Source organism: Neurospora tetrasperma (genome assembly GCF_000213175.1).
Source record: "Neurospora tetrasperma FGSC 2508 unplaced genomic scaffold NEUTE1scaffold_2, whole genome shotgun sequence".
Classification (NCBI taxonomy): domain Eukaryota; kingdom Fungi; phylum Ascomycota; class Sordariomycetes; order Sordariales; family Sordariaceae; genus Neurospora; species Neurospora tetrasperma.
Genome location: NW_009799100.1, coordinates 2120501 through 2146683, shown reverse-complemented (window position 1 = coordinate 2146683; position 26183 = coordinate 2120501). Strand labels below are relative to the sequence as shown.

Here is a 26183-nt window from a genome sequence, read left to right as displayed (position 1 = left end):
AAAAAAGAATGCTACATATACTAAAGGATTGCCCCCAACTAACCCCAACAGCTGCAAAATGCCCAACGTAGATCAAGACACGGGTTTCCGTCACCCTGCCGAGCCGGACCGATCCCTCCGAAAGTACAGAGACGTAGATCCGGGGATTAAGGGCGTCGGTAGTCTCGGCATGCAGCTGACCCCTTTATTCTGTGATCCTACTTCCGATGTCGAAGGAGTTGATCCCGATAACATGGTGATGGAAAGTTGGGTCGAAGTCGGTATGAGTGTAGAGGTGCTGAGCAGGGGGCCTCATCGGTATGTGAGGATGTATGAGAGTGACAGGCCGGATATCTGAAACAGAAAATCATTACAGCACTGGGTCTAGGCGGTCAAGCAACGTAGACCAACGGGTATGGCGGAAATACCGTCGCTATCCAGATGGAGTGCATCAGTGGGTAAACTTGGACTGTAATAATAGAGAATAGGAACACTCCCGAACATGAAAATCAGCGAGATTAGGTCAAGGCTAGTACATAAGCGTAGCTTCCATGTGTCAGCTAGATGACCGCACGCCAGAATGCCCCAAGTTAAAGATACCAAAGTTGTTCGTTGATTCGAGCTCCCAATTGTCGATTCTCCATATCCGTTTCCCACAAATTACACATCAAGTGTAAGAGCTATAAATCCATTCATAACTCAACCAAGCCGGATCCCATCACGCCCAAAGTTCATGAACAAACGACCATCCTGTTTCTTTTTCCTCCGCCCTTCGGTATTCCAATCCCAGCCTTTGATCATACAAGTCTATTTGCCTAAAAGATGAACATGTCACTTCAAATCCGCCGGCGTGAGCGCCTGCACCATGCTCGTTCCCTCGCTGAATCTCGTCCGGAAGATGCGGTTGGCGTTCTGGAACATGCCGTCTTTAAGACTGACGACGATGAACTGCGAGCCCTTGAACCGGGTCTTGATCAGACGGCCAATGTTCTGCGTGTGCGACAGGTCGAGCGCCGCATCGACTTCATCGAGAATGTACATGGGCGCGGGCTTGAACTGGAGCAGAGCCATGATGAGGGAGAGGGCGATTAGGGATCTGGACAATGACAAAGTTAGTAGGGTTAATGGTAAATTTTTGGATGAAGGGACGGGCTGAGGTGCGTTGAATTGGGGGAGGCGGAAAAAGAACACTATACAAAAGAATAGACAAAAAAGGGTTTTTCAAAAAAAAAGAATATACCTTTGACCACCGCTCAACTCGGTAAGGCTCTGCTTCCACACTTTACCAAGCTGCACCTTGACTTCCAAGCCCTCGCTGATGGTCTTGCCTTCGGGAGGATCCAGCTTGGCGAAACTGCCTGGCAACAGCTCGGCAAAGATCTGTCCAAAGTCGGCATTGACCTTCTCCCACGTCTCCTGCAGCGCCTTCTTCTTGTAGTCGTCCAGACTAAGAATGGTTTCCTCGATCTTGCGCTTGTCGCGGATGACGGTACGCATCATGTGCTTGAGCGACACCTCCTTCTTCTCGACGCTGTCGATCATGTTCATCACCTTTGGGTTGATCTTTTTGCGCAGGCCCTGGCTACGCTCCGTCAGGTTCCGCAGCGTGGACTTGTACTCGGCGATATTCTGGCCCTTGAAGTCGTAGAGCGTTCCGGGCCGGCCAAACTGGTCCTTGGTCTCGGCGATCCAGTCGTGCTCGCGCTCCATGTGTGAGGCTGTCTGCGCGGCTTGCTGCTGCTCCTTGTGGAACTTCTCGATCTGGTGACCGAGCTTCTGCAGTTCAAGCCCCTCCTCGGCGATTCGAGCGTTCTTGGATCTGGTAGCATCTTCCAAAGCCCGGAGCTCGTCGTCATACACATGCAGTTTGGTCCGTTCATCTTCCAGCTGTGCTAGGACGGCGTCGTGGGTCTCTTGAAGGACTGTTCCTTGCTTCACGATGTCGTCGATCTCCTCTTGTTGGGCTTTGAGAGCAACGTCGATATCTTGAACCTGCTCCCGCGCAGCTGCGAGATCCGCAGCAACCTGCTCGGAGTCCAGTTGCGCCTCCTGAAGCTCTTTTTGCAACGCCTTGTTAGTAACAGACATCTTGTCCAGGGACGCACGTAGCTTGTCGACTGAAGCTTGCAGCTCCACAAGCTTGGCGTCTTTATTATTGTCAAAGTCCTTCATGTCCTTTTCGATTCTTTTGGCTTCGGCGGTGGCTTCCGCTTGTCGCTGCTTGGCCTCCATGATCGACTGCTTGAGTTGGACTATTGTTTCCTTCATATTTGCAATCTCTTGGATGATCGAGGACGATGAGTTGCCGCCAATTTGCTCCTCCGCTAGCTTGATCTCATGGGCTTTGAGGTCAAGTTCTTGCTTGATTCTCTTTGCTTGGTCAAGTTTCGTTTTTTCCCGATAAATTTGGCCGCGTAGCTCATTGAGGGCGGTCTCTGCTTCCTTTAGCTGCCGATTGATTTCATTGAGCTTCTGCAAAGTAACCAAAACGCCGCTCGAGTTGGGGGCACTTCCACCCGATAGTGTACCAGATGGATCGTACGAATCACCCTCCACTGTGATGCTCCTCATGCGAACATTTGGATCGAACGTCACCCTCTTGGCTGTGTCTGCATCAGCGCAAATGAGCGTATTTCCAAAGACATAGTCCATTGCCGCTGACACTTCATCGTCGTACCCAACTAGGGACAAAGCTAGGTGCACTTTTCCTGGAGCGATTCGTTGCGCATTGGCAATCGTTTGTGCAGAAGCCTTGAAAGCAGAGATCTTGTTCAAGGGAATAATGGTAACCCTCTTTCGCAATCTACCGCCTTGCAGTAGTTGTGTGCCAGTGACTTCGGTGTCAACAACCACGTTGTATAGACGGCCTCCAGCGCAGATCTCCAGCGCTGTTCCAGCTTCCATATACTCTTTGGGTAATGAAAAGAGTTGCGCGACTAGCCCTTTCACTTTTGATCGATCAAAGTTTGGGACTGGATCGGCGTAGTTGAAGTCGATATTTGCCACCTTGCGTTTAAGCGCATCGGATTCTTGCCCGAGATTGCGGATAGTCTGCTGGAGCGAGCTTTCCTGCTTGTACATTTCTTCCTCCGTCCCGGGTTGGAACCCAAGCTTTCCAAGCTCCTTCTCAAGCCTCTGAGCCTGGGCTTTCAGGCCATCGAGATCCTTCAGCAAGCCGGCGTTTTGCTCTTTGGCTTTCCTGGCCCGGGGTTCTTCCTCTTTGATTCGCTTCTCCAGATGGGCGATTTTGATCTTTGCCTGCTCTTGTTCAGTTGCCGCAGCCGTGGCCCTGTTTCTCGCGTCTTGTAGTTGTCCTTGGTAACCGTTCTCCTGTCCTTCCTTGGACGCAACACCAGTTTGCAGGGTTTGTAGCAGCTCTTCCTTGGTGTCTGCTTCTTGCCTCTGCTTTTCAAGCGTCTCCTTGGCGGCATCGTATTTCGCCTTGATCTTCTCGTACGTCTTCGTCTTTTCCTTCAGCGCCGCTTCCAGGTCGGCAACGTTCTTCTCTCCAGCTTTCCTCCGTTCTTGCTCCTCCTTCATACTGCTCTTCTTCAAATCCACAACAGTAGCAAGCCTTACCAGCTCGTTGGCGTGCTTCTTCACTGCTTCTTCCAGGGCTTGCGCCTTGCCACCTTTTCGTAACTCCTTGTCGCGCTGTGCCTTAACCCGTTGTAAGTCCTCCTCCAGATGGGATATCTCATTTTTCAGCCGGATAGCAGATTCCTCAAGTTCTTTCTGGCGCTGCTTCTTCGTCTCAAGATCCGATGCTAACTGTTGTAGCTTCTCCTGACACCTTACGTAATCGTGCGCCACCACGAGCCTTGTTAATCGCTCCAGGTCGTTTTGAGTTTGCTGAAAATCGAGGAATGCGCGCTTTTCGGTTCGTAGCTTCTCCAGTTTCGGTTCGATCTCATCCCGCAAGAGTTCTTTGATCTCCTGTAACTTCATCTCCTTCTTGGCCATCGTCTTGAGTGCTTTGTCCCTCCTGTCCTCGAACATCCTTGTGCCAGCTGCCTCCTCGATCATGGCCAGGATTTCAACGGCCTTCATATTCAAAACTTTTGTGATGCGGCCCTGCATGATGAGGAAGTTGGGGTTGTTGATATTGAGTTGAACCGATTGGAAGAGGTTCTGTACGGTTTGTTGCTGCGCACGATGACCGTTGATCAGGTATTTTGAAGTGCCTCCGAGCACGATTTGGCGGGTAACGCTAATGGTCGCATACTCCTCGAATCCGATTGGTGACTTTTTCTTGTCTCTATTGTCGAACACTATTGTGACGCTGGCCTTCGTGACGCCGGCTTGGCCTCGTTTGTAGATAAGATCCTGCAGGTTTTGAGCGCGGACTGTTGACATATTGGTGATACCGAGGACGAAGCAGATGGCGTCGAGGATGTTGGATTTACCGCTGCCGTTAAGGCCGGTAATGGAGTTGAAGCTCTCGTCCCTGTGACGGCCGGTTAGTTATGCAGTTGGGAGGATGCCTTTCATCGCCATGATGGATTTGTGCCCTTACCATCCCGAAATCACCGTTCTAACGGCGTACGACTTGAAGCCCTATGCGGCGCACGGATATGTCAGCTCTGTCACGACTTCAAGTTATCGCATCCCACGCTCTGTCCGGTCGCGACTAATGGCACCGTGGAGAAACACGTACGTCGATAATGACTTCGGTAACCCTCATTCTGGCGTCGTCGTGGTTTTTGGCCCGGGGATCGTGGTGGTTCGGACTTTGGCGCTGCTGTAAGAAACGCCCGCGCCTGCCCGAACAATTGCAACAAGATCGGAAGATGGACCCAACGTTTGTTTACTTTTCTCAGGCACCACAGGGTTTGGGGGAAGGGCGGGGTGTGGGCCAGGACTGGGCGCCCTGCATTCACGTCTGCACGTGCCCGTCTGCCCCTGGCGCGATGCTCACAAAGGTGGAGATTATGTAGCAAGTGGCTCTCTGCGACACTGGGTCCGTGCTCTGACTATGTACGTATACCCCTTTTTGGTCTATCACCATTTATTCAAAGCGGCGCGAGTACAAGATTGTTCATCCCCGAATTTTAAGTACTCTTCTCGTTTTGCATGATTCCATGCGTCTAGTAAGTATATTGTCTGTTTTCATGATGACCCTTTCGTCGGCAAAGATCCCAAGTAACTCGGCTTGGCGCACAAAAGATCAGGAAGCTCCCCTCTACGCGGGATCCTATTCTCTGTCTTGAGAGGCCCTTGATTCGGCCTGGAGCAGTAAATCATTACGTACCAAAAGACAATGCGAAACGGGCCTGATTTGTACATGGCGCAGAGCCAAAACACATTGTGGAGCCTTTCCTTCGAGCACGGCATGGAGGCAAGGCATGGCCCCCGCTATGGTTCTTGGCCCTGAACTGGCCGACGGGAGCCCCCTCTGGGATAGGTACCTATGGGAGCCTCCATTCAGGCCACAGGCCGGGGACGCCGCCAACTAGACTTAGAACACAGTGGCACCACTGGTGAGTGGGAACCTGGACGGCACGTTCCTGCTTCCGCATCGATTCCTCCAGCTCGTCACAACCTAGTGAAGTGGAAGCTCTTGGACCTTTCACCCTCCCAGCTTTCCCATCAAACTGAACGTCTCCCGTTCGAGATCATTATTCGGCTATTGGTGGCATTTTTTGATTTCATGACGCGCAGTTCCAATAACCACCTAATCGCAACGACCTGTTACCCGCCATACCTTTGTCTCGACGTCCTACCAGATCCGATCTCCAGCCAAGCTTCAACCGATTGGGCCATCACCTCGAGCAATCCGTCTCAATCAATAAACTTACAAAGAGAACTCCACGTTACGGCACATCTCGAGAGGAAAAATAAACGAAGCGAAGGCACTCATAGCGTTGCGACCAGTGCCCATAATCTCCAGCAGTCACACACTTGCAAAGAGAATAATAACAGCCTAGCAGCAAGGGGCATCCTCTCCATGGTTCCTCGAACAACTGCTATCTGATGCTCCCTTCGAACCACGAACCATAAGGCGCCGAGGTTTGCGCCCTCCCTGCGAGGACACAATCAACACAAAGCCATGAGTCTCTCGCAGCGCCCCCCTTCGAGTGCTCTCTTGCCGGCTTCAGCAGAGGTGGATGATAACTCTCTTCGGCCACGGAACCGCCGCGTAGCGAGCAACCGGAATAATGCAACATCATCCTCCCTCTGCTCAAGTCCGAGCAGGACCTCAGACAGAGGGGCCTCGCCGATTCCCGCCGCACGCATAGGAGATGTTACTGGGAGGAACGATTCTAGACTCGAGGTCGCGGCGGGCTCCGCTCGTACAAGTAGCCCCAGGGGTGGCCGTGGTCTGCTCGATGGCTCGTGGGCTTCGACGTGGGCCTCCGTTCAGGAGTTTACCACATCACTGCTTACCGGTGGAGAATCATATCATACCGGGTCAGAAAGGTTGGCAACTCAAACCGCTGGGAAACAAAAGAGCTCCAGCAGTTGGGGTCCCGAACCACCAAACGAGTCGAGGCCACGCTTGGAGGATGTTGGATCAGGATCATTAACCGAGCGGGAGGGGCGTCTCAGGGCCCTTAGGACAGCAAGTGTACTCGAAAGCCACGAGGGGGTCAATGGTGGCCTGGATGTTTCCAGGAGGTTCAAGAAGCGTAATTCAGACGAGGATTTGCGAGAAGCTTCTCAGAGTCAGGAAGCAGCGGAGCACCTGGTGTACATTCACCATGTACAACCTACCGATACCTACGCCGGGATTGTGCTTCGCTACAAGTGCCGTGAAGACGCATTCCGTAAGGCCAACGGCCTATGGTCTCGAGACAATATTCAGATACGCAAATGGCTTGCAATTCCTGTCGATGCCTGCGAGATCAAGGGGCGCCCTTGCGAAGGCCCCTCATTTTCCGGGGCTCAAGTTGATTGCTTGGCCCGTACGCCGGAAGGAACTGATCCATTTGGGCGAGACAACTCCAACAACCGAGAGTTTTTTGGTCCCTCAACCAACGATCAAGGCAGGGACGACAAATTACCAACAAATGATGACGAGCGACCATGGACACATGTGCGTTGGGTATCACTCGACTCGTTTCCTAATCCTGTTGAGGTCGCACGAGTAGAACGTAAGGTTCTGGGATACTTTCCCCCGCGTCGGAGGAAGAGCATTAACACCACTTCCACAATGACGTCGCCTAGGACGTCAATGGACGTACCAGGTACCACCCTAAGTGGAGAGACCGGTCCTATGAGTCCCGGCAGCATATCTTCTCGCCGAACTAGTCTTATGGGAAGCCGTCCTAGTCTTGTTGGAGATGATGCGCGGCCAGCATGGATGAGACGGCCGGGAGGTGTAGGCTCGCTGCGGAATGTAAGAGCACCCGGGCCCGAGAAAGATTATTTCAACACGTGGACAAATAAACATCTACCGGGCCTCAACATTGACTCTCTACCGTCCATGGCTGTTTTGGGTGCTGAAACTGCCCGCCTCGGTTTCCACGGCGCTGAAGAGCACCCAACTATTGTGGAGAGTCCTTTTGAAGACGGAGGCGATGCCTCGAGGTTAAACGGTCAAGGGTCCACCGGCCTCGATAAAGCAGCTGCGGCGGTCGAGAATTGGCTACGAGGCGCCTTTGTCAAACGACCATTAGGAACGCCTTCTTTAGGCGTACCGAAACGATCGCCTCTTGGGGCAGAAGAAGGCGACCTCATCGAGCTTACCGACACTAATAGTGACGATGATCGAGGAGGCACTGTCAATCCTACCTCTAACAATTTACAGGACACAGGACTGTCGAATTTTGAAGTCGGTACCTCTGGAAGAAGCGCTACAATGGGCGGGAGTGGAATGATGAGAGGGAGGTTCCCCAGCGGCAATCTTGCTGGGAGGGATAAGAAGGCAGACTAATTGTAGCTTTGGACAGATAGATCGCTCGTTTGCATCGGATCTCGGGTAATTTGCGGCTTTGAAATCATGACGGGGGATCCCCACTCATGATGAGCATGATATCACTGTCAAGTATAATGGCGTCCTCTTTCTGCATCATAGGGAGCCAGCAAAGTTGGCCAAATTTGCATTAATATTTATTCTGGCGGTTTTGTGTATATCGAGAATTAGAGCGAAAGCAGGCACATCCAAAGCAATCACTAGACCATAGGATTACCGAAAGGTATATTTCTCATGCGCCATGAACCAGCGTTTTGATCAGGACAACGGCGGCACGATTCTAGACATCGATGCGATGGACGAGATCATTTGGCCAATAAGAGGATGAATATCGTTGACGGACGCTTGACCTCAATTCGAGCCCCTGAAAATGGTACGCCTGGTGAAGCAGCATCAAAACTGTACAACATATACACATTGAACCCTAACCCAGCGCTTACTATGTGAACCAAAGGTGGACTAACACTGAATCGCTATGAACGCCAAGAACTCACCCTTAGCATCATCCACGGCGGAAACATTGAGGCACGCCATCAAATCACAACCGGTTAAATCCATCACAAACTTACGAACCCTCTACGACATTTTCAATCAGGATACACACTTACCCCCATCAGCCTCGTCTCTGCTCAATCTCGCAGTCCGAATGCCGATTTGCATCGAATGCAGACACCCTGTGAAGACGTTATGGAGGGAGGGCGCAGGTGACAAGTCGACAGGACACAACATCCGATTGACGGTGTGCAAGAACTGCGGCCGCTTCTGTGACAAATATGTCGAGCATGACTTTGTCGTACTCTTCATTGATCTTGTCTTGATCAAACCGCAGGTATGTGATGAATACAGTCAACCAATCAATCAATGCACTTGATACATCAAGAGGTGCTCCAGTAAGCACAAGCTTGAGCACTTGAGAAGTGAAAGGTGACTTTCATTTGGAGATACCAAAGAGCTAAAACACCATTAATGGCCATAGGTCTATAGACATTTACTTCACAACACCTTGATGAAAGACGAGGATGAATTTGCAGTACGTGTTTGGATGCCCATTTTCATCTTACAGGTGTTTCCGTCACTAACATAGCGGACTTGTCTTGAAAAGCCTTCCATCATCCGCCTCGGAGTTCTTCTCCTTCTCTTCGATGTCTATCTCACTTGGGCACGCATCGAAAAGCAATCAGTTCCGACCGTCAACAGTGTAGATGGCACAGCATCGCCCGGTATGAACAGCGCAAGCGTGAGCAACTTTGGTCGTCTAGCTCAACAACCCATTGTGCTACAGTACATGTTCTTCCGTACGTCCTGTCCTATTGTAGAACGAGATTCCCCCCCTTTTTTTTTTCTCGACAGTTCTCCTCTCAACATGCTAACTCTGGGAACACACAAAAAGTTCTCCTCTGTACCCTCTCAACCCTCGCCTTCCACGGCTCGATCCGTTTCCTCACCTCCAGCCGGTACTCTCCTCTCCACCTCCTCGGCATTCTCCCGCAGTTCAGCCGGCCCAACTCGGTCTCGACCGCGCTTCTCGTTTCGTCTTCCACCAAGTTATTCCCCATCCTGATGGTAATATGGGAATATGACGTTCCTGCGGCGGCGCGATCGCTCGGCTGGGCCGTGGTGGCTAACAACGTCGAGGCGCTCAAGATCTTGCTGGACTGCAACTACGGCGTGGCGACGCTGCTGGCGACGGCGGGCGCGCTGAGCCGGTGGGCCATGGGAAGGGCGATCTTATGGGCGGCTGGGCTGGATGGCGTGGACTCGGTCGGGGAGCATAGCGTGGCGGAGGAGGGGAGGGTGTTGGGTTCCCTGTTAATGTATGCAAAGGATTGGCTCGGGAGGTTGGCTGTTGGTTGATCTTTGTGGGTTTGGAGTGATTCTTTGAACACAGGTCACGTCTCTCTCTGCCTAATCAAGCCTCGGGAAGGTGTATTTTGCAGTCGTCTGGTCAGAGGAGCAGAGCGATGCAACAAAGAATTGTACTGAATGTAAATTTCTCAAACGGCCTTATCATCTTTCAGAACGGTGACGGACCACACAGTGTCTGCCGTTGTAGAAGCCAACTCATCAAGGCCCTCTCTCCCAATGTTTCTGATGATGCACCAAGGTTTTGAAAGTTGCATACTCCGCCCAATAACGCCATGCCCGCCTTCTCCGATAATGTGTATAAATGTTGGTTGGGGTATTTATACAACCTTAGCAATGCCACAAGTCCAGGTCTCGTCTTCCGGAACTGCCACTCCCATCCTTCTTCTTCTTCCCTTTTTCTGGTCATCATTATTGCCCAGCATATGCCAGACGTGGGTGTCTTTCTAGCCTCGATGGTTTCTCGTCTCTCACCATCTTCTTGTCGTGTACGTCATTGTCATTGCCGCCGTCATATTTCGCTTCAGTGGTGAATGTATTCTTTGCGCAAATCGGAACGTCTGGGTTCGATGAGGGGATGTAGTTGCGCAAGGAAGGTGATCGCCCACATGAGATAACAGCTGACGAAGGCGAGAATGAGGGACGATCGCCATAGTCTGCGCGGTTCGAAGAACATGTTAGCTGATGTTCTTGGAAAACAGCGTCGGCCATTACTGCTCGGGGCAACACAACACACCAGACAGGCGAAGGAAGAAAGAAAGTACGTACACTTGGTTCTCACCCTTGGGCGAAAAGACCCAGGCGGCCACACACATGCCGGCGACAATCACCAGGCCGATGATAATACTCCATCTGCGCGCCGAAAGCAGGACGTCAGTTCAAAGTCGCAGCGCAATTCGGCAACGGAAAGTACAGGGCTGGGAGGACTAACCCGTTCGCCATTTTCCCAGTATCTTGGTTGGCAATTCTTTGGATACGACCCAGAAGCGATGATTGTAGATATGAAGTGTAAAAGGTCAAAGCGGGTTCGTGATGGTTCGCTGTTGTTGTTGTTGTTGTCGGTCTGGTTGGGGTACCTGGTTGGATCGCGGATGATGTCGTTGGCGGATTCACAACCGTCCAACCTCAGGCGATGCAGCGGCAGGCTGGCAGCGCTGGCGCGCAGCTAATCCCTACTTGTACCCTACAGGAGCAGTGGCAGGAGCCTCAGTTGCGCTGAGACGGGGGATGTAGCGGCATCCCATGTCGCAGTAGACTAGGAAGATACCTCTGGGTAGTACCTAGAGGTACACACTACGCGCCATTGAGCTGCTGACTAAGGTGCTTTTCAGTATAGGTAGTTGCCAATACCTACTGCAGTATGGCCGTATGACCGACTCGATCCGGCCAGTCTATCCAGGTCCCAAAAACTTACCCTTTTAAGGAAGTGCACAGATCTCTTCTCTTCTCAAGACATGTCCCTCGGCCAAATGTGCTCTGCAACCCAGAATGCAGCATTTCACCCAAAAAGCCCCCTTTTGGGCCAGCTAAGTTGCGAAAAGGAGTTTCCCAGCAGTATTTGACGTAAAAACATAAAAGTATTTCCAATTTTCCAGGTGGAGAGTCCAGAAAGTTGAATATATTAGTAAATACTAATGTCTTGGGATACTTGTTAACTAAATGCTTAGGGTGGGAAATTTGGGACCTGGATAGACTGGCCCCTCGATCTCAGCTTCAGTATCACTGTTTTGGAGGTCTTCTCAAATTGTGAACTTGTTCTATACCTTTTGATTTCGTTGGTTTCCCTGTTGATGACCAATCGCAGCAATTCTACAGACATTTTGGTTAGTCGAAATTGAATTTCGTGGTATCGTTTACTTCCGTGTTGATCCCGGGGCGACGAAGCTCCATGAACATCACCGGCCGGTTGCCCGAACCCCTCATTCGGCTCTAGATCAACAACGACTGGAAGACCCCGGATCTCGGATTAACTTGTGTGATCTGGACTGGTATAAATGAAGATGTAACCCTTTGTCATCTCAAGTTCATAAATCCAAACTTGTCTCTGACTTGCAACCCCCACCCTGTAGCTACAACCTCTCTAGTGGTGTTAGGCGCTGAGATAGCCTTCGATCTGCCACCCTAACTTGAATACCTCTAAGCAGCGATATCTTACAGGAGTGATAAATACCGTGACGAGCAGCAAACATGGCTCCGAGATTGTTTTGGATCGGATTGGGCAACATGGGACGGGTGAGCATCACGTTGACAGCTTCGATTTTGCAGCAGGAGCATATCTGACACCTGCATAGGGAATGTCCGCAAACATCGTGGAAAAAGCGAACCTCGACCAGCCGCTCCTGATCTATAACCGCACCAAGCAAAGGTGCATCGATCTCAGCGAGAAGCTGCCCGCCGGAAAGACGGAAATCGTTGACTCCATTGCAGAGGGCGTGAGCAAGGCGGACATCATCTTCAACATCCTCTCCAATGACGCGGTGGTGGAAGCATCCATCGCTGAGATTCTGAAGAATGACGTCAAGGGCAAGCTTATTATCGAGTGCTCGACTATTCACCCCGATACGACTGAGAAGATTGCTCAGCAAGTCGAAGCTGCGGGAGCTCAATTTGTTGCAGCTCCTGTCTTTGGTGCCCCAGCCATGGCGGACGCGGGTCAGCTCGTAGGTGTCCTGGCAGGACCCAAGGCCTCGGTGGACAGAGCTAGGCCTTACTTCAAGGGGGTCACAGCCAAGGCCGAGATCAACATGAGCGACGAGCCTTATCGCAAGGCATTAACGCTCAAGCTCATCGGAAATACCTTCGTTCTCAACATGGTTGAGCAACTCGCCGAGGGCCACGTCCTAGCTGAGAAGTCCGGGTTAGGCACGGACTACTTGCACCAGTGGATCGAGGGCATGTTTCCGGGTCCCTATGCGGCCTATTCGACTCGGATGCTCACGGGGGATTATCACAAACGCGAATACCCTCTCTTCACCGTCGATCTTGCGAGGAAAGATGCAGGCCATGCGATGAGCCTTGCAAAGGAGGCAGGTGTGAGGTTGCACAATGTGGAAACGGGCGATGCCCACCTCGCTGAGCTCAAGGCGCATGTTGGAGAGAAGGGTGATATCGCCGGTATCTATGGCGCGGTCAGGATGGAGAACGGCTTGCCATATGAAAACGAGTAAGCGTGGAGCTGTATTATCTCTAGAAGTATTGGGGTCTAAGCACTGAAGAGTACAGCTGTCGAGACTGGGGTGGCCGCTGTGATATTTGTATTTTGGAAGGGTAACTTGTTATCAGATGATCTGATTACCCCCGGTGTGGAGTAGCGACGGAAGAAATCTGGAAGCTCCAATTTGTGGGGTTTTTTTGCTTGACACACAGCGCATCTCGGGACCAACCAATTGGAGCAACAACTGCGGTCACTGCGTGTATCCTCCCAGTTGTAGTGGCACCAGCCCCGGCCGTCCCTCGTGGTTGACGCATCAAGTACAAGACACTGACGGCTTCTGCTTTGCAACATCGAGTGCCGTCTGATCCCAATTGATTCTCTTGTATAGCGGAACACAGCTGGGCATGACTGTGTCGTTGATTCTCAGGCTCGCACTGGTATCTTAGGTCGGGCGAGCCTGTAAAGAGTATCATCGGGCTCTGTCAAGTTCATGACGGAATTTCGTCAGTCAGCCAGCTCTTACCGTCCGTCATCACGCCAACAACAGATTCATGAGCCATGTTTGTGCGAACTTGCCGCAGCTCGTGCAATGCATGGACCAACGCTACATCTACAACGCAGGCAGGCTCTCTTTCGCCCCCAAATGCTCATCGCTCTGTCGTTCTCACACTCTCACTCCAGGCTTGTTCTGCGAGAACACATGAGTCGCTGATACGTTCTTTCGCATCAACGACATCCCAGTCAAAACGTCAAGAAGCCGAAGCCGAGGAGAAGCGCCAAGTGAGCCCCCGATTGGGGCCATCTGCACCCAGAAGCTCGTACCCCTCGTCTGCTGAAGCGAGACAAAAGAGAGACAGTGACAGAGTATGATCACCTCCCGTCAGCTATCGGGTCCTTCTCTCACCTGTTCTCATTCTTCATGACTGACCCTCTGTGCAGGAGTTCCTTATTTCCGTTCTTGAGTCGTCGGCCACAAAGCGCGATGCGCGAGGTTATCTTCAAACTTTCGGTTCTTCCGCAGCCCTAACGAGCGCTGGGCAGAAGAAACCGTCCACCATCGGTATATTGGGTGTCCCAGCCTCTGTGGCCGGTAGGCCTGCTTTTGTTCAGGGAACAGAAAAGGAAATTTCGGTCAAGAGAAACGAAGCACCACATGTGGCCGTCGTGAAGTTGAGGGCACCACAGGCGTGGGATGATGTCCTCCTTGAGGGTGTTGCCAAGACCCTCACTAGACTGAGAGATCTTGGTCTGCTCAGTGTGATAGTCCTTGATTGTGACGACATTAAGCCCAATCAAGCTTCTAGCTGGCACGAAACTGTCACACAACAGACGGATAGACTCTTGAGAGCAATTGGTCAGTATGGGTTCCCGGCCGCCGAAGTGGTTGACTCGGGCATATGGAAGTCAACTGAAAACCCCCAGATCCCATCTTCTGTCCCCTCCAAACCCCTTTACGTGGGGTTCGGTAAGGCGTTTACTACGCCACTTGCTAATGGTCACATACTGGTCGTCCCGCCACGAGCATACTCCGACGCATCTCTCCAATACTCTAAAGCTGATGCCAATGACATTGTTATTGCCCTAACGACCTTTTTCGCGGGATTGCAGTTTGGCCGACAATATTCGGACTACCGGGAGTTGGCGGGGAAGGTCAGCGACGGTCAGTCTTTCCGAAAGGCTTTGGTTGATCGGGTTATCGTTATCGATCCTTTGGGTGGCATCCCATCCCACAGACAAGGCCATGGCACCCAAGTTTTCATCAATCTGGAAGACGAATTCAAGAATATCCAAGACGCTCTCTACGAAAAGACTCAACCTACTTCGGCAGGAACGAAAGACGCTGGTGTCAGTGCCAGGGCTACGGTACATCTGGAAAACCTACGGCTCGCCAAATCCACATTGGCCTTGCTTCCATCAAACGCATCCGTGGTGATGACCAGTCCTGCAGAGGCTGCAAATATCAATGTATCAAGGCGTGGCCAGCTTGAAGCCAAGCCCGATGGGTTCGCGGGTGAAGTAAAGACGAGAACCTGGCGCAATCCCTTGATACACAATCTACTTACCGACCGACCCATCTACTCATCATCGCTTCCTATCGGCAGAATCAAGCCCACGCACCAAGATGAGGAAATTGCTCTGTCCCGGATGCCCACAACTACCCTGGCCAAGAGAGGACTGCCAGTAACCATCTTCCCTGATCCGCGGGTGAAGCGCTGGCAGCCACCGCAACCTGGCGTTCCAAGACTCAGGTTGACAGATACGTGTATCGATTTACCGAGGCTGGTACATTTGATCAATGACTCCTTCGGAAGAAAACTCAACGTCGAACACTACCTTGACAGACTCAAGGACAGCCTCGCGGGAATCATCATAGCTGGAGAGTACGAGGGCGGCGCGATTCTTACGTGGGAGACGCCATTTGGGCTTGACGAAGAGACGGCTTACCGGGAAGGCCGTCTCGTGCCGTATCTTGACAAATTTGCGGTTCTACGCAAGAGTCAAGGAGCCGGTGGCGTGGCCGATATTGTGTTTAACGCCATGGTTCGTGACGCTTTCCCAGACGGCGTTTGCTGGAGGAGCAGGAAGGACAACCCGGTCAATAAGTGGTACTTTGAGCGATCTCGGGGCGTGCTGAAGCTGCCGGAGAGCAACTGGGCCATGTTCTGGACGACTCCGGAGGCGGTTTCAAACGACCAGATGATGAGAGATTATGAAGATGTGTGCAGGAATATTGCACCTTCTTGGGCCGACACTACGAAACCAGCTGACTGAGGAATAGCTTCGAGTCATTGGAGATAAGTGTATGGATGTAGGTTTGGGCACACGATAGGACTGGCGATGAGAGGCGCGTTTCAGTCGAGCTTTTCTTGGGAAACTATGAGGTTATGTGCCATGTTGAACTAGAAGAAGGACAATATGGAAACCGTTTATCTTGATTCTTGATTCAGGACGCCCATCTCACTCGCCAGCTTTTCTTCACAGTGGGCGACGTGCTTTCATGATGCGAAAACGTATTCGAAATGAATGTGACAGTCGACAGCCAATCAAGTCATTCGAGCCTTCAAGGTGTCGTACTCCACGTGCACAGTCAGACAGTCTCCCAAGATGACAAGGACCAGTGGGGTTGCTGGTGGGACTCCTTCCAGGCGCCATCCATCAGCATCTCCCCTGGACTCTAGCACACCTCACCAGAAGAGGAGCTCCATTTGAATTACACGAGGCAGCCAACATTCAAATACTCGGCGCACCTCCTCGATCAAGTGAACGTCTCAACCCACTATCGCAACCGATCACAGACCATCGAAGTTCTCGTCGCCACTAAAGACTATCTCATCATGGACATGTTCAAGGGTTTCCAGAAGAACCTAGGGTAAATAACTTGCCCCGCCATACTCTTCCTTCCATCCTTTGGGTACAGACAGTCACGGTCATCTGGTATGCTAACTTGCTTGTCGATTGCAGTTCTTGGGGTGGGCAAATCGCCCCCATCGCCTCGCGCACTGTTCAATTCACCAAGGAGCAGCTGGGTCAGGCCGAGGATAAGGTCAGCAGCAACTGAGAGTCGCTACTCACTATGGCTTGGGATGGCTGACAGCTCTCGCGATAGACTCAATTGCCCGCCGAGTACATCGAGCTCGAGAAGCGTGTCGATGCGATCAAGGCTGTTCACCAGAAGATGCTCGCTGTGACGTAAGCTGCTTTCTATTTACATTCCGCCTGGTCATTATCGGGTGCTGTGAAGCTGATTTGGCTATCCGTTCAACAGCTCCCAATACTCGCACGAGCCCTACGATTACCCTCCCAACATCAAGGAGACCTTCCAGGATCTCGGCCGCACCGTCAGCGAAAAGGTTCAGCTTTTGTCGTCGGCGACCTCGACCGCTGAGGCGCAGGCTGCCCTCACTGCTCCTCCCAGCGCCAAGCCGCAGCCCAAGACATTCAACCATGCTATCGCTCGTGCCAGTTTGGCGAGTAGCCAGCTTTTGCACCAACAGCATACCGGTGCTGGAGAGGATCCTTTGGCCACGGCTCTTGAGAAGTATGCTCTCGCCATGGAGAGCGTTGGCGAGGCTCGTCTAGCCCAGGACGCGCAGATCCAGAGCCGCTTCCTCGCTGGATGGAACACCACGCTTAACACCAACCTTAAGTTTGCTACACGCGCCCGTCAGAACGTCGAGAAGGCCCGTCTTAACCTTGATGCCGTCAAGGCGCGCGTCAAGGGTACTACCTGGAGGTTGCCTGGAACCGCCGCCTCCGCCCACGACGAGCATGAGCTCAGCCCTGAGGCGCAAGAGGAGATTGAGAAGGCGGAGGACGAGTTCGTTACCCAGACCGAGGAAGCTGTGGCTGTTATGAAGAACGTGAGTGGCTCCCCATTATTCAGTTCATTTCTTGCTTGATAACTGACACACGGATGTGTACTAGGTGCTCGATACCCCTGAACCGCTACGCAATCTTGCCGAGCTCATTGCTGCCCAAATGGAATTTCACAAGCGGGCTCACGAGATTCTGAGCGAGCTTGCGCCCGTCATTGACGGACTGCAGGTCGAACAGGAGGCAAGTCGTGCTTCGACGTACTCTTTGTAGTAAACCCTGGGCCTTCGTTGTGCTAACTGTTGCCGTTGTCGCCACAGGCGAGCTACCGCAAGAGCCGCGAGAATGCTTAAACGATTCAGATCTTGGGAAGAAGGAGAGAGGTTCATCAGGTAGTATACGCGTCGACGTAAGTGACCCGTGGGATTCTCTAAGAGCTATGAACTCGGATACCCTAGGTACAAGGCACCATGGGTGATAATGGCATGTTTGGGCGCTTTGGTACACTAATCATACCATGTCCATGGACTTGGCCATTGGTGACGGACCAGACCCTGTCGATTTGTTTCTTACACTATGCCAGACATGTTATCAAATCAAATGCTGGCTGAACTATCTGCTTGACTCCAATCATCATTATAGCTTGCTACCTTTTTGCGAACGAACAAGTCGAATGCGTTGAGGGCAGCACCTCTGATCTTTATGTCCTAAATCAACTAGAACCCTTTCATTACCTTCACAGACATCTCTGATCGGGTGGAACTTTCGCAGTACGTCGGCTGTCAAACCTTTCCCAGTCCTAGTCCCTTCCCGTGCAGCTAGCTCCCTCTCTAGAAGACAGACCCCTACCTATCTTCGATACTAAATACATCATATATAATTATCTATGCAATCAATTCGATATTGCGCAAGATATCGACCCGAGTTTCTAAACCTGCATCGGAGGTGCATTGTAACAAGCATATCAAAGGCCTCGAAGGTAATGTCGGCTGCTTTTGCGGTCTGTTATGAAGACTATTTTGCGACAATAATGGCTAATTGTAGTATCACGGGCGTGTGGCTCAGTTGGTAGAGCGTTCGCTTAGCATGTTTTACCGCATGCGAAAGGTCCTGGGTTCGATTCCCAGCTCGTCCAAATTTTTATACTTTTGCCGTCCTTCCAACCTTGTTATCGTATCTGATGGTCTGGTTGCCTTTTTGCTGCTATAGTTAAGACTTGCACGCTATCTGTCCGTCTACTATCGTAGCTTCAGACCGAAAGTTCCTGCGTTTGCGAGCAAAAGTTTTACCTCCCTGTCAGGTACTCTACACGAACCACCATAGCCAAAGCTTCGTGGGCCCTGTGTGTTCGACGACCTGATCCACAGGTTTAACTTACCCATCTCACCATAGTAGGAAGTGTTTCGATAAAGGAAAGCTACTAGCGGTGAGCACCAATGCACCAAGATGGGTACGAGAGGACTAGAGACTATCATCTTACTTGTAAGGTCATACTTCTTGGTAGACGAACGGAAGAGATCCTAGAAGGTATCCGCTCGCGAACTTCTGTAGAACCTGTCCTTTTTTTCTATGTTTCCATTCTGACTGGCATATTTACAGGTGCTGACGCCCGTTACCAAAATCGGGACAGTGATCCAGAAAGTTGTTTCCAGTCATCCTCTAACCAGAGCTGACCTGCATTTTATCAAGGTTATATGGACGGGAAGCCAACATGAACTTTGGTTACAATTGAGGGATAATCTTGTCTTTATGTCATTTACATATCACAGTGACGTCCTCTTTCCCCCTTGTTTCTTACCAGGTCTTATTCTCGACTATAATGAACACGGCCAGGGCACATTGTCAAAACCGACTCAGCCATCGAAGTAGAAAGTTTGTGTAGGGCGTTCTACATTTCATTAACTCAATGGACCAATATGCGAAAACTCCTCAAACTGTGGCACTTACTATCACTCTTAGGGGCGCGAGTTCACCAGGACACTGGGCTCAGAGAAGACGGGGGACACAGCAGATCAGGAGATAGGCGGCAAAATCAGCGAAGAGTAGTATCACAGGGTTTGCTCAACCGTGACATCGCTATATAAGCGTGCATTAGATGTTCTGTCCAGCGAACAGAACATTCTTCCATCTTTTGGTAGTTTAGCCTAGGCAGTGCACGCCTTAGTTCCGTAACAAGTAGGATGCGTTTCGTTGTTAGATCCCACATATTACAAGGTTCAACAAATCCCTTTAAAATGATACATATGATAGTTTTATAGTCTCAAGTTCCAAACTATCTTAATCAGTCCACTGTTTCCAGCAAGAGCTTCAATATGGACTGACGGAGAACTTTTATTTTAATAATTCACTACAGTCTGCTAGTACCATAACACGTACTCTACCTACGACAGATATATACTAGATATAGAGGTAAAGTCTAATGTTTTATTAGTCTTCGAGACTTCTTATTCAACTTTAAAATATTGGAGGTTAATTACCATAGCGAGAAATTCTATTAGAGGACAAGCCTTCTTACGCTTACTACGGCTTTAAGGCCTTGTTGTTTTAATAGGCCTTGTTGACTTAACAAGCCCTGTTGAGCTGAGGGAGGCTTCTGATTGGTCAATTAGTTTGAGGTTCAGATTTGCGCTAAAGACGGCCGCTGGAAATTTTGATTTTTGCACCATATATAGTCAAGGAAATCGAACCTCTCTTTTAATCAATGAGCCAGTAGCTTAATGGTTCTTATCGTTGCTTTCTTTTCTGAGATTGTAAGTTCGATTCCAATTGGAGTCAGCTTTTTTTCGCGCGAAAAGTTTCACGCGGACATCCAGACTTTAAAGTCAAAGTCCAGAACCCCCCCCCCCCTCTTCAACCCCCCTAAAAGACTACTATAACAGCTACTAGATAAAGACCCTTATTCTAGCCTCTAGAAGGTTATTATAGGGATCTTTAGCTTTTACTATTTTACACCCAAATCCGACCAATTAGAAGCCTCCCTCAGCTCAACAGGGCTTGTTGAAATCAACAGGCCTTGTTATAGAAATTGGGCCTTAATATACAACAAGGCCTGTTGACTTCAACAAGCCCTGTCACGCTCCCTATATTCCCGCTGCGGTAGTCCGGCTATCATCTTTTGTATTTAACTCGGGCCTCAACTGAGCTCAAGCGTCGTTTGACAGGAACTCCTCTCAAGGGATATGTCAACCGAATTCACTCAATAGGCACTTGACATGCCTATGAGTTACAGAAGACTGACGGGAGTTCTGACTTCGAGCTCCAGCTATAGGGTAGGAAGCGTAAATATTGTATCACTCATTCAGGGCGTGTGGCTCAGTTGGTAGAGCGTTCGCTTAGCATGTTTCACCGCATGCGAAAGGTCCTGGGTTCGATTCCCAGCTCGTCCACTATTTTTGACTCGATGTCTTTTTGCTCCCGCACTTTTCTTGAAATTACTTGGATCTGGATGACAGTATTTCCAGTTGCAGTTAGAACCTTTTTTTCTTATTGCTGCTCTAAAGCTCTAGATAACAAGTATATGTTTGATATTCATTCCTTTTTGGCTGTCCCAACTTTTCTGTACACTAGTGTATCTCGGGTTGCCGGTTGGCTATTTAATTTTCGGCTCCCAGATATCCTGGTAAACCATGTCATTGCTCCACGCTACATTTGTTAGGTACTACATAAGCTGTTGCGGCCGGCAAGCTCCAGCTACGCCACGGCGCCAGGACAGGCTTCCCGTCGCGGGCGCACTTCCCTTTGGTCGCTACATCCAACACGTCAACTTCTCCTTTTGGTCTCCGTCGCAACAACAACAGACAGCCTAAATAACGGCTGTCGATTTCCAAACTCACTACCATGGTACGTCGAATTCCCATTGCACATAGCGTCACTTCGGTATCCCTCTTGAAAATGTACTAATCTTTTGCTCCCTCGCAACAAACAGCTACCGTTAGGCATCCTCACCGCGGCGCAAGGCCACCCCATGCTCGTTGAGCTCAAGAACGGCGAAACCCTCAACGGCCACTTGATCCAATGCGATACATGGATGAATCTGACGCTAAGGGAGGTTGTTCAGACCAGCCCGGTTAGTGCTACTTCCTACCTCCGTCCCTCCGTTCCTTCGTTCGAGCGATGATACACAGTGATGATGATGAGCGAGTGGATGAAACAAGCAATCCAACAAGTCGAAGAGAATGTCGGGGACAAGGCAGCTTACCAACAAACTTTACATGACGTAATAGGAAGGCGATAAGTTTGTGAGGTTACGAGAGGTTTACGTCAAGGGAAACAACGTAAGTCTCGACATTATCCTGCCCCCCTCTTCTCTCTCTTGCCTCTTGCCAGGAAAGGAGTCAACGATCAATCGACCAGCGGTTTCTAATGGTTATGGGGACAAACAGATCAAATATCTTCGAGTACCGGACGACGTGATCGACATTGCAAGGGAGCAGCAACACAGCCAACACGGTGGACACAGAGGCGGCCGCGGCGGCGGACAGAACAGAGGCGATTATGGCGGCCGTGGCGGCCGTGGCGGACGAGGAGGAGGCGACAGAGGTGGTCACAGGGGAGGCCGCGGCCGTGGCAGGGGCGCATGAGGTGGAATTCCATGTTCTTGGGACAGCGAGCGAGGCTTAACGACCACCCAACGCAGGGAAGTACGGCTTTTGATAATGACATGATCGATGAACGAGAGGCGCGAGGGGCCGCCGCCATTGCGCGTAGGGGTGGAGAGCATCAGCCAAGAAAGAAACATGGGCTGCATTTTGCACGGTCCGAATGGGCTTTCACACGAAACCCAGGCGGGGTTGAATGGGGCACGAAGGCCATCTCCAGCGACAGACATGCATGATGGCTCATGGGCAGTCGTCGTGTGGGCTTCTTGGAAGAAGGCCTGGCTCGGACACATAGACCGGACTAGGTGTTTGATTCATCAGCATGGAAATTACGGCAAGAAGGATATGACTATTTCAAAGCAAAAGATACCCAAGCTTGAAGTTCCTGGTTGATTTTCTCTTGGGCCTGACACAAAAGGCACATTGTATCGCATCATCGTCCTTTGAGAGATTCTTTTCCGTTACCAACAAGCATTGAAAGGATTACAAAACTGGCGGCATCCTGAGACCTCCATGTCACACAAAAATGATGCACTCCGCGGGCGACTTGTTGCAGTTTTTGAGGCAACGAAATAATTGCCCATGGCAAGGAAACAGGTGGTACGGAGCGGTTACAACTATGACAGGAGTCCCTCCAAAAAAAAACTAAAAAGAAACTCAAAAGTTGAGGTCGTACCCGGAATCGAACCGGGGTTGCCGGAATGTTCTGAAGGAAATCAGAATCCGGAGTGATAACCGCTACACTATACAACCTTGTGAGTTGTTTTTGTTGAGTTGCTTCTTTGCCTGACTTCCTATAATGCCCATTACTAAGCTTTGGCAAGCCACTAAACTAGTTATATAATCTCCATTTCGATGCTTTTGAGTATTTTAGTAGTCCTTATTTCAAAATATATATATATATATATATTTTTTTTGTCAAGCTGCAGATGAGCTCAATGTTTTGAGATCGCCAGCATCCAAAGCCTCTTCATACGCTGGACGCACGGCGCCCATCATCGTGATCGCTTCTTGCGCTCTTTGATCCGACACAGCTGTCTCCTTTGGCATCTCGGCAAGCAACTTCTTGATCTCAATCTCGAGGTCGATCTTCCTCTCCCTGGCCACATCAACAACTGCCCACGCTCTGGGATCCATCTCGTTGAAGCAGCGCTTAAGCAGCTGGACCAAAGTCGGGTGACTGATCCACATGCGCCTCGAAGAATTTCTCGCCAAGGGCGCTAGCTCCATTTGCGCCAGGTAATTGAAGGCGGTGTTGAGGTCGCCGTCCACAATCGAGCACCTCACAAAGTCTTCGTACATGTCCCGCGTGGGCTTGAGCGTGTACATCAGCATCTCCGACTCTAGCTCCTGCGCCGTCTGAGCCTTCTGCGCCTTCTGCAGGAGAATTTGGAAGGTGCGTAGGTCTGGTCCCGACGAGCAGAGGTGCAGGAGGTCGCGGTACATGCCGAATGCCTTGTCAACTGTCGGTCCTTCCTCGCAGACGGCTTCAAGCACCACGTTTAAAGCCGCGATGGGGATTTTGTAGCCCGCCGCCTTCAAGTTTTCCATCATCTCTTTGACGCCGTCCAGCAGTTCGGGCGACCGTCTGAAGAGAAGAAAGATGGACCGCGTGCTGGCGGCCCCCGGAGAAATATCTGCGCCCTCCATGATGCAAAGCACCTGCAGCGCGTTCAGAAGGTCGCCGTTGTAGGCGTAGCATTCCACCAACGCTTCGTAGTGATGCAGCCCTAATCGGACACCCCTTTCTGCGAGAAGCTCGATAGCCCGAGTAGCCAGGTCTGCGTCTTGGTGGCGAGAGGCCATGTTGAGCACATTGATGACGACGCCGTCAGGGGGATTGACAAGGCGCTTCTGCACCAGGTGATCCCAGACCAGCTTGGTCCCTTCGTGGTGCAGTGCCCTGCTGCATTCGTCGAGCAAGAAGTACCAAGTCCCCAAAGGCAGCGCGCGGGACGGGGTGTTCTGGTTGCGAGCTTTGAGCCTTACCTGCATGACCCGAACGGCCTCCTCGACGAACCCACGCCTTGCGAGCGTGTAAATGAAGATTTCGAATACCCATGCAGGCACCAAGTGATCGCTGTACACCAGTTCATCCAACAGATCCAGAGCCTTTTCAAATTGGCCATCGCGAAGGAGGCCCAAGGTGACGCTGATCTTAGCTTCTTTGTCGAGTCTAGCTCCTTTGGCTCCCAGGGAGCGTAAGATATCAGTTCTCAAAAGATAATCAGGATGGACCGCTAGTGCTTTGAGTGCACTCTGTAGGACGCCTATTGATGGTTCAACACCGGCGGCAACCATAGAGTCAAAAATGAACCCGAGCTCGTCGGCCGAGCCTGTGATATCCCAATTGGCAACAACCAGAGATTCGTAGATGAAGGGGTTTGGCTTTTCCTTCCGGTTGTTCAAAAGGAACTGTATAATAGGCCGAATCTTGCCGTGTTGCCCATGGTGGTTGCGAAGCTCACGAAGCGCTTCGTAAATAACAGGTGTCGATGCTTCCTTCAAGACCTCGGTAAGATCATTCGTCGCTTGGATTATCTCGGTTGCGGTCACAGTCGCGTCCGCGACAGTTTCGGATTTTTGTTGACTCTGTGGCCATTTCGGTTCGATATATAGATCAGGGGAGACAAAGCTGTCGACGTTTGCTCGATAACCATGCGATTGCTGACTGAGCGAGCGTGCTCCTCGATGTCGATGCAGGCCATCCTTGCGACTGACTCGTGATCTTGATCGAATTGCGGAGGTGGAGGACAGGGTTGGGGCCTTCGCCAGCAGTGTGGCATCGACAGAAGGACAGAGACAACGCCATAAACCGTCAATTACTTGTCGAGGTGGCGGCATTGTGGTAGAGGCTGGAGGTGGTCAAAGTAATCACAAAGTCAAAATCCAACTTGGACGGAGGTGACTGTTGTTTTCGGGGTAATGAAGCTGTGTCCCGCACAAGGGGAGCTAGGAAGTCCCCCAACTTCCTCCAGGGGCATGGCCTGCGGGGTTGAGCTGATCAGGGGAGCGGTACGTATCTGAAAAGGCGGGGTAGAGAGATCTCTCTGAGTTCGAGAGGCTTTGGGCGTGCTTGGTTCAGTCAGCAAAACCAAAATTTGTATGGGAAATCGACCCCTGCAAAGCAGCAAACTATATTTTTGCTGTTTTATGCAGGTAGTTGGGGGTCATTCTGGCCTTGGCTGCAGAAGAAAGTATCGCGCTAAGGCAGGCAAATGCACATCGTTCGGAAGGCTTAAGAAGGGAATTAGTGGGCCCATGCAGGAGCATTTTGCTGTTTTCTATCTTAACGGGTCACCCTATGAAGATAGAGAGTATTTTGCTGCTTCCGCCACTTTACGGCGATAGTGCAACCAACACCGCGAATCACAACCCCAGTCACAACCCTAGTCACAACAACGCGTCCTTTAGCCCCCATCCTCCTGTGGTACATTTTTAGCTGCTTTTTAGCTTTGTACCTTCGTCTACCCTTGTAAGAAGTCAGTAGAATTTCTGCTGACTGAACCAAACGCGCCCTTTGTGCGAGCGTGAAGCGATCTAAAGTGCAGTCATGCAATGCCAATTTTCTTTTTCTTTATAAATTCAAACACCATTAGAAAGTGGAATCCATCGTGAACTCTTATAGTCAATTTGGATGCTGTATAATTTGATCAGAACTATAAGAACTAAGTGAGGAATAGACTCAACTATACTATTTTGTGCATGTTAATGTTTCAAAGTCGGCTACGGTAACAAATCTTTCCTACCAGTTTAGCACTGTTCATTGCACATAAGCTGAACAATACAAGCAAAAAAAGAAAACAAGAAAAGAAAATTAAATAAAAAGAAAATACATAACCCAGGAAGATGATAAACTACATAATAAAATAAAGGAACGCAGATGATTATAGACTCAATATGAAAAGATAATAAGACAAGTATGAAACTGTAAGAAAAAAAGCAAAAATTTATTTGGTCTCTCCCGCCGGGAATTGAACCCGGGTCTCGAGCGAATCGAACTGATGTTCAAGCTTGACAAGCTCACATACTGACCACTATACTACGGAAGATGTACACCTGTTAGTCAAGTGTCGTAGTTGGTTGGTGGTGGACTTGATTTCAGACCAAATATAGTCGTGTAGCGTCACAAATCTGCTTGCGGCAACTGATGTGCGCACCTCGTAACCACACCATGCAACGAGGCAGTCAGCGAGATGAAAGCATTGCGATAAGATAACTATAGAAGCGCAGCATTCGAACGCATTAGAAGTTTGACGTAGAAAAGACAGTGACTTTGTCAGGATCATGCGCCTGAATTGAATGCAAGGCTTTGACACACTAATCATGCGTATGATACTATGTCGCTTGAAAGCCCATT

At 50.6% G+C, this 26183-nt stretch overlaps 7 protein-coding genes across 7 annotated transcripts; 5 read left to right on the top strand and 2 right to left on the bottom strand.

Annotated features, from left to right (window-relative positions):
* Nucleotides 1-56: 56 nt before the first annotated feature.
* NEUTE1DRAFT_78781 (uncharacterized protein) lies at nucleotides 57-4663 on the bottom strand (the record flags this gene model as incomplete). The annotated part of the gene is made up of 4 exons (XM_009851045.1): nucleotides 57-1075; nucleotides 1220-4426; nucleotides 4496-4536; nucleotides 4637-4663. The coding sequence occupies 4 exons, from the start codon at nucleotides 4661-4663 to the stop codon at nucleotides 811-813; spliced, it is 3540 nt and encodes a 1179-aa protein (XP_009849347.1).
* Nucleotides 4664-6028: 1365 nt separating this feature from the next.
* On the top strand, nucleotides 6029-10413 carry NEUTE1DRAFT_60095 (uncharacterized protein; the record flags this gene model as incomplete). The annotated part of the gene is made up of 5 exons (XM_009851044.1): nucleotides 6029-7790; nucleotides 8512-8723; nucleotides 8871-8924; nucleotides 9177-9189; nucleotides 9285-10413. The coding sequence occupies 5 exons, from the start codon at nucleotides 6029-6031 to the stop codon at nucleotides 9746-9748; spliced, it is 2505 nt and encodes an 834-aa protein (XP_009849346.1).
* Nucleotides 10414-11804: 1391 nt separating this feature from the next.
* NEUTE1DRAFT_120946 (uncharacterized protein) lies at nucleotides 11805-13115 on the top strand (the record flags this gene model as incomplete). Its single annotated transcript, XM_009851043.1, has 2 exons — nucleotides 11805-11989; nucleotides 12049-13115. The coding sequence occupies 2 exons, from the start codon at nucleotides 11945-11947 to the stop codon at nucleotides 12922-12924; spliced, it is 921 nt and encodes a 306-aa protein (XP_009849345.1).
* Nucleotides 13116-13469: 354 nt separating this feature from the next.
* On the top strand, nucleotides 13470-15683 carry NEUTE1DRAFT_136137 (acetylglutamate synthase; the record flags this gene model as incomplete). The annotated part of the gene is made up of 2 exons (XM_009851042.1): nucleotides 13470-13775; nucleotides 13851-15683. 2 exons carry the CDS (start codon nucleotides 13470-13472, stop codon nucleotides 15681-15683), a joined length of 2139 nt encoding a protein of 712 aa, XP_009849344.1.
* Nucleotides 15684-16252: 569 nt separating this feature from the next.
* On the top strand, nucleotides 16253-17498 carry NEUTE1DRAFT_38154 (uncharacterized protein; the record flags this gene model as incomplete). Its single annotated transcript, XM_009850433.1, has 5 exons — nucleotides 16253-16281; nucleotides 16374-16455; nucleotides 16519-16601; nucleotides 16678-17272; nucleotides 17337-17498. The coding sequence occupies 5 exons, from the start codon at nucleotides 16253-16255 to the stop codon at nucleotides 17496-17498; spliced, it is 951 nt and encodes a 316-aa protein (XP_009848735.1).
* Nucleotides 17499-21002: 3504 nt separating this feature from the next.
* NEUTE1DRAFT_116371 (uncharacterized protein) lies at nucleotides 21003-22308 on the top strand (the record flags this gene model as incomplete). Its single annotated transcript, XM_009851041.1, has 4 exons — nucleotides 21003-21065; nucleotides 21151-21291; nucleotides 21449-21499; nucleotides 21608-22308. The coding sequence occupies 4 exons, from the start codon at nucleotides 21063-21065 to the stop codon at nucleotides 21803-21805; spliced, it is 393 nt and encodes a 130-aa protein (XP_009849343.1).
* Nucleotides 22309-22741: 433 nt separating this feature from the next.
* On the bottom strand, nucleotides 22742-24667 carry NEUTE1DRAFT_78760 (uncharacterized protein; the record flags this gene model as incomplete). Its single annotated transcript, XM_009851040.1, has 1 exon — nucleotides 22742-24667. One exon carries the CDS (start codon nucleotides 24665-24667, stop codon nucleotides 22742-22744), a length of 1926 nt encoding a protein of 641 aa, XP_009849342.1.
* Nucleotides 24668-26183: the final 1516 nt, after the last annotated feature.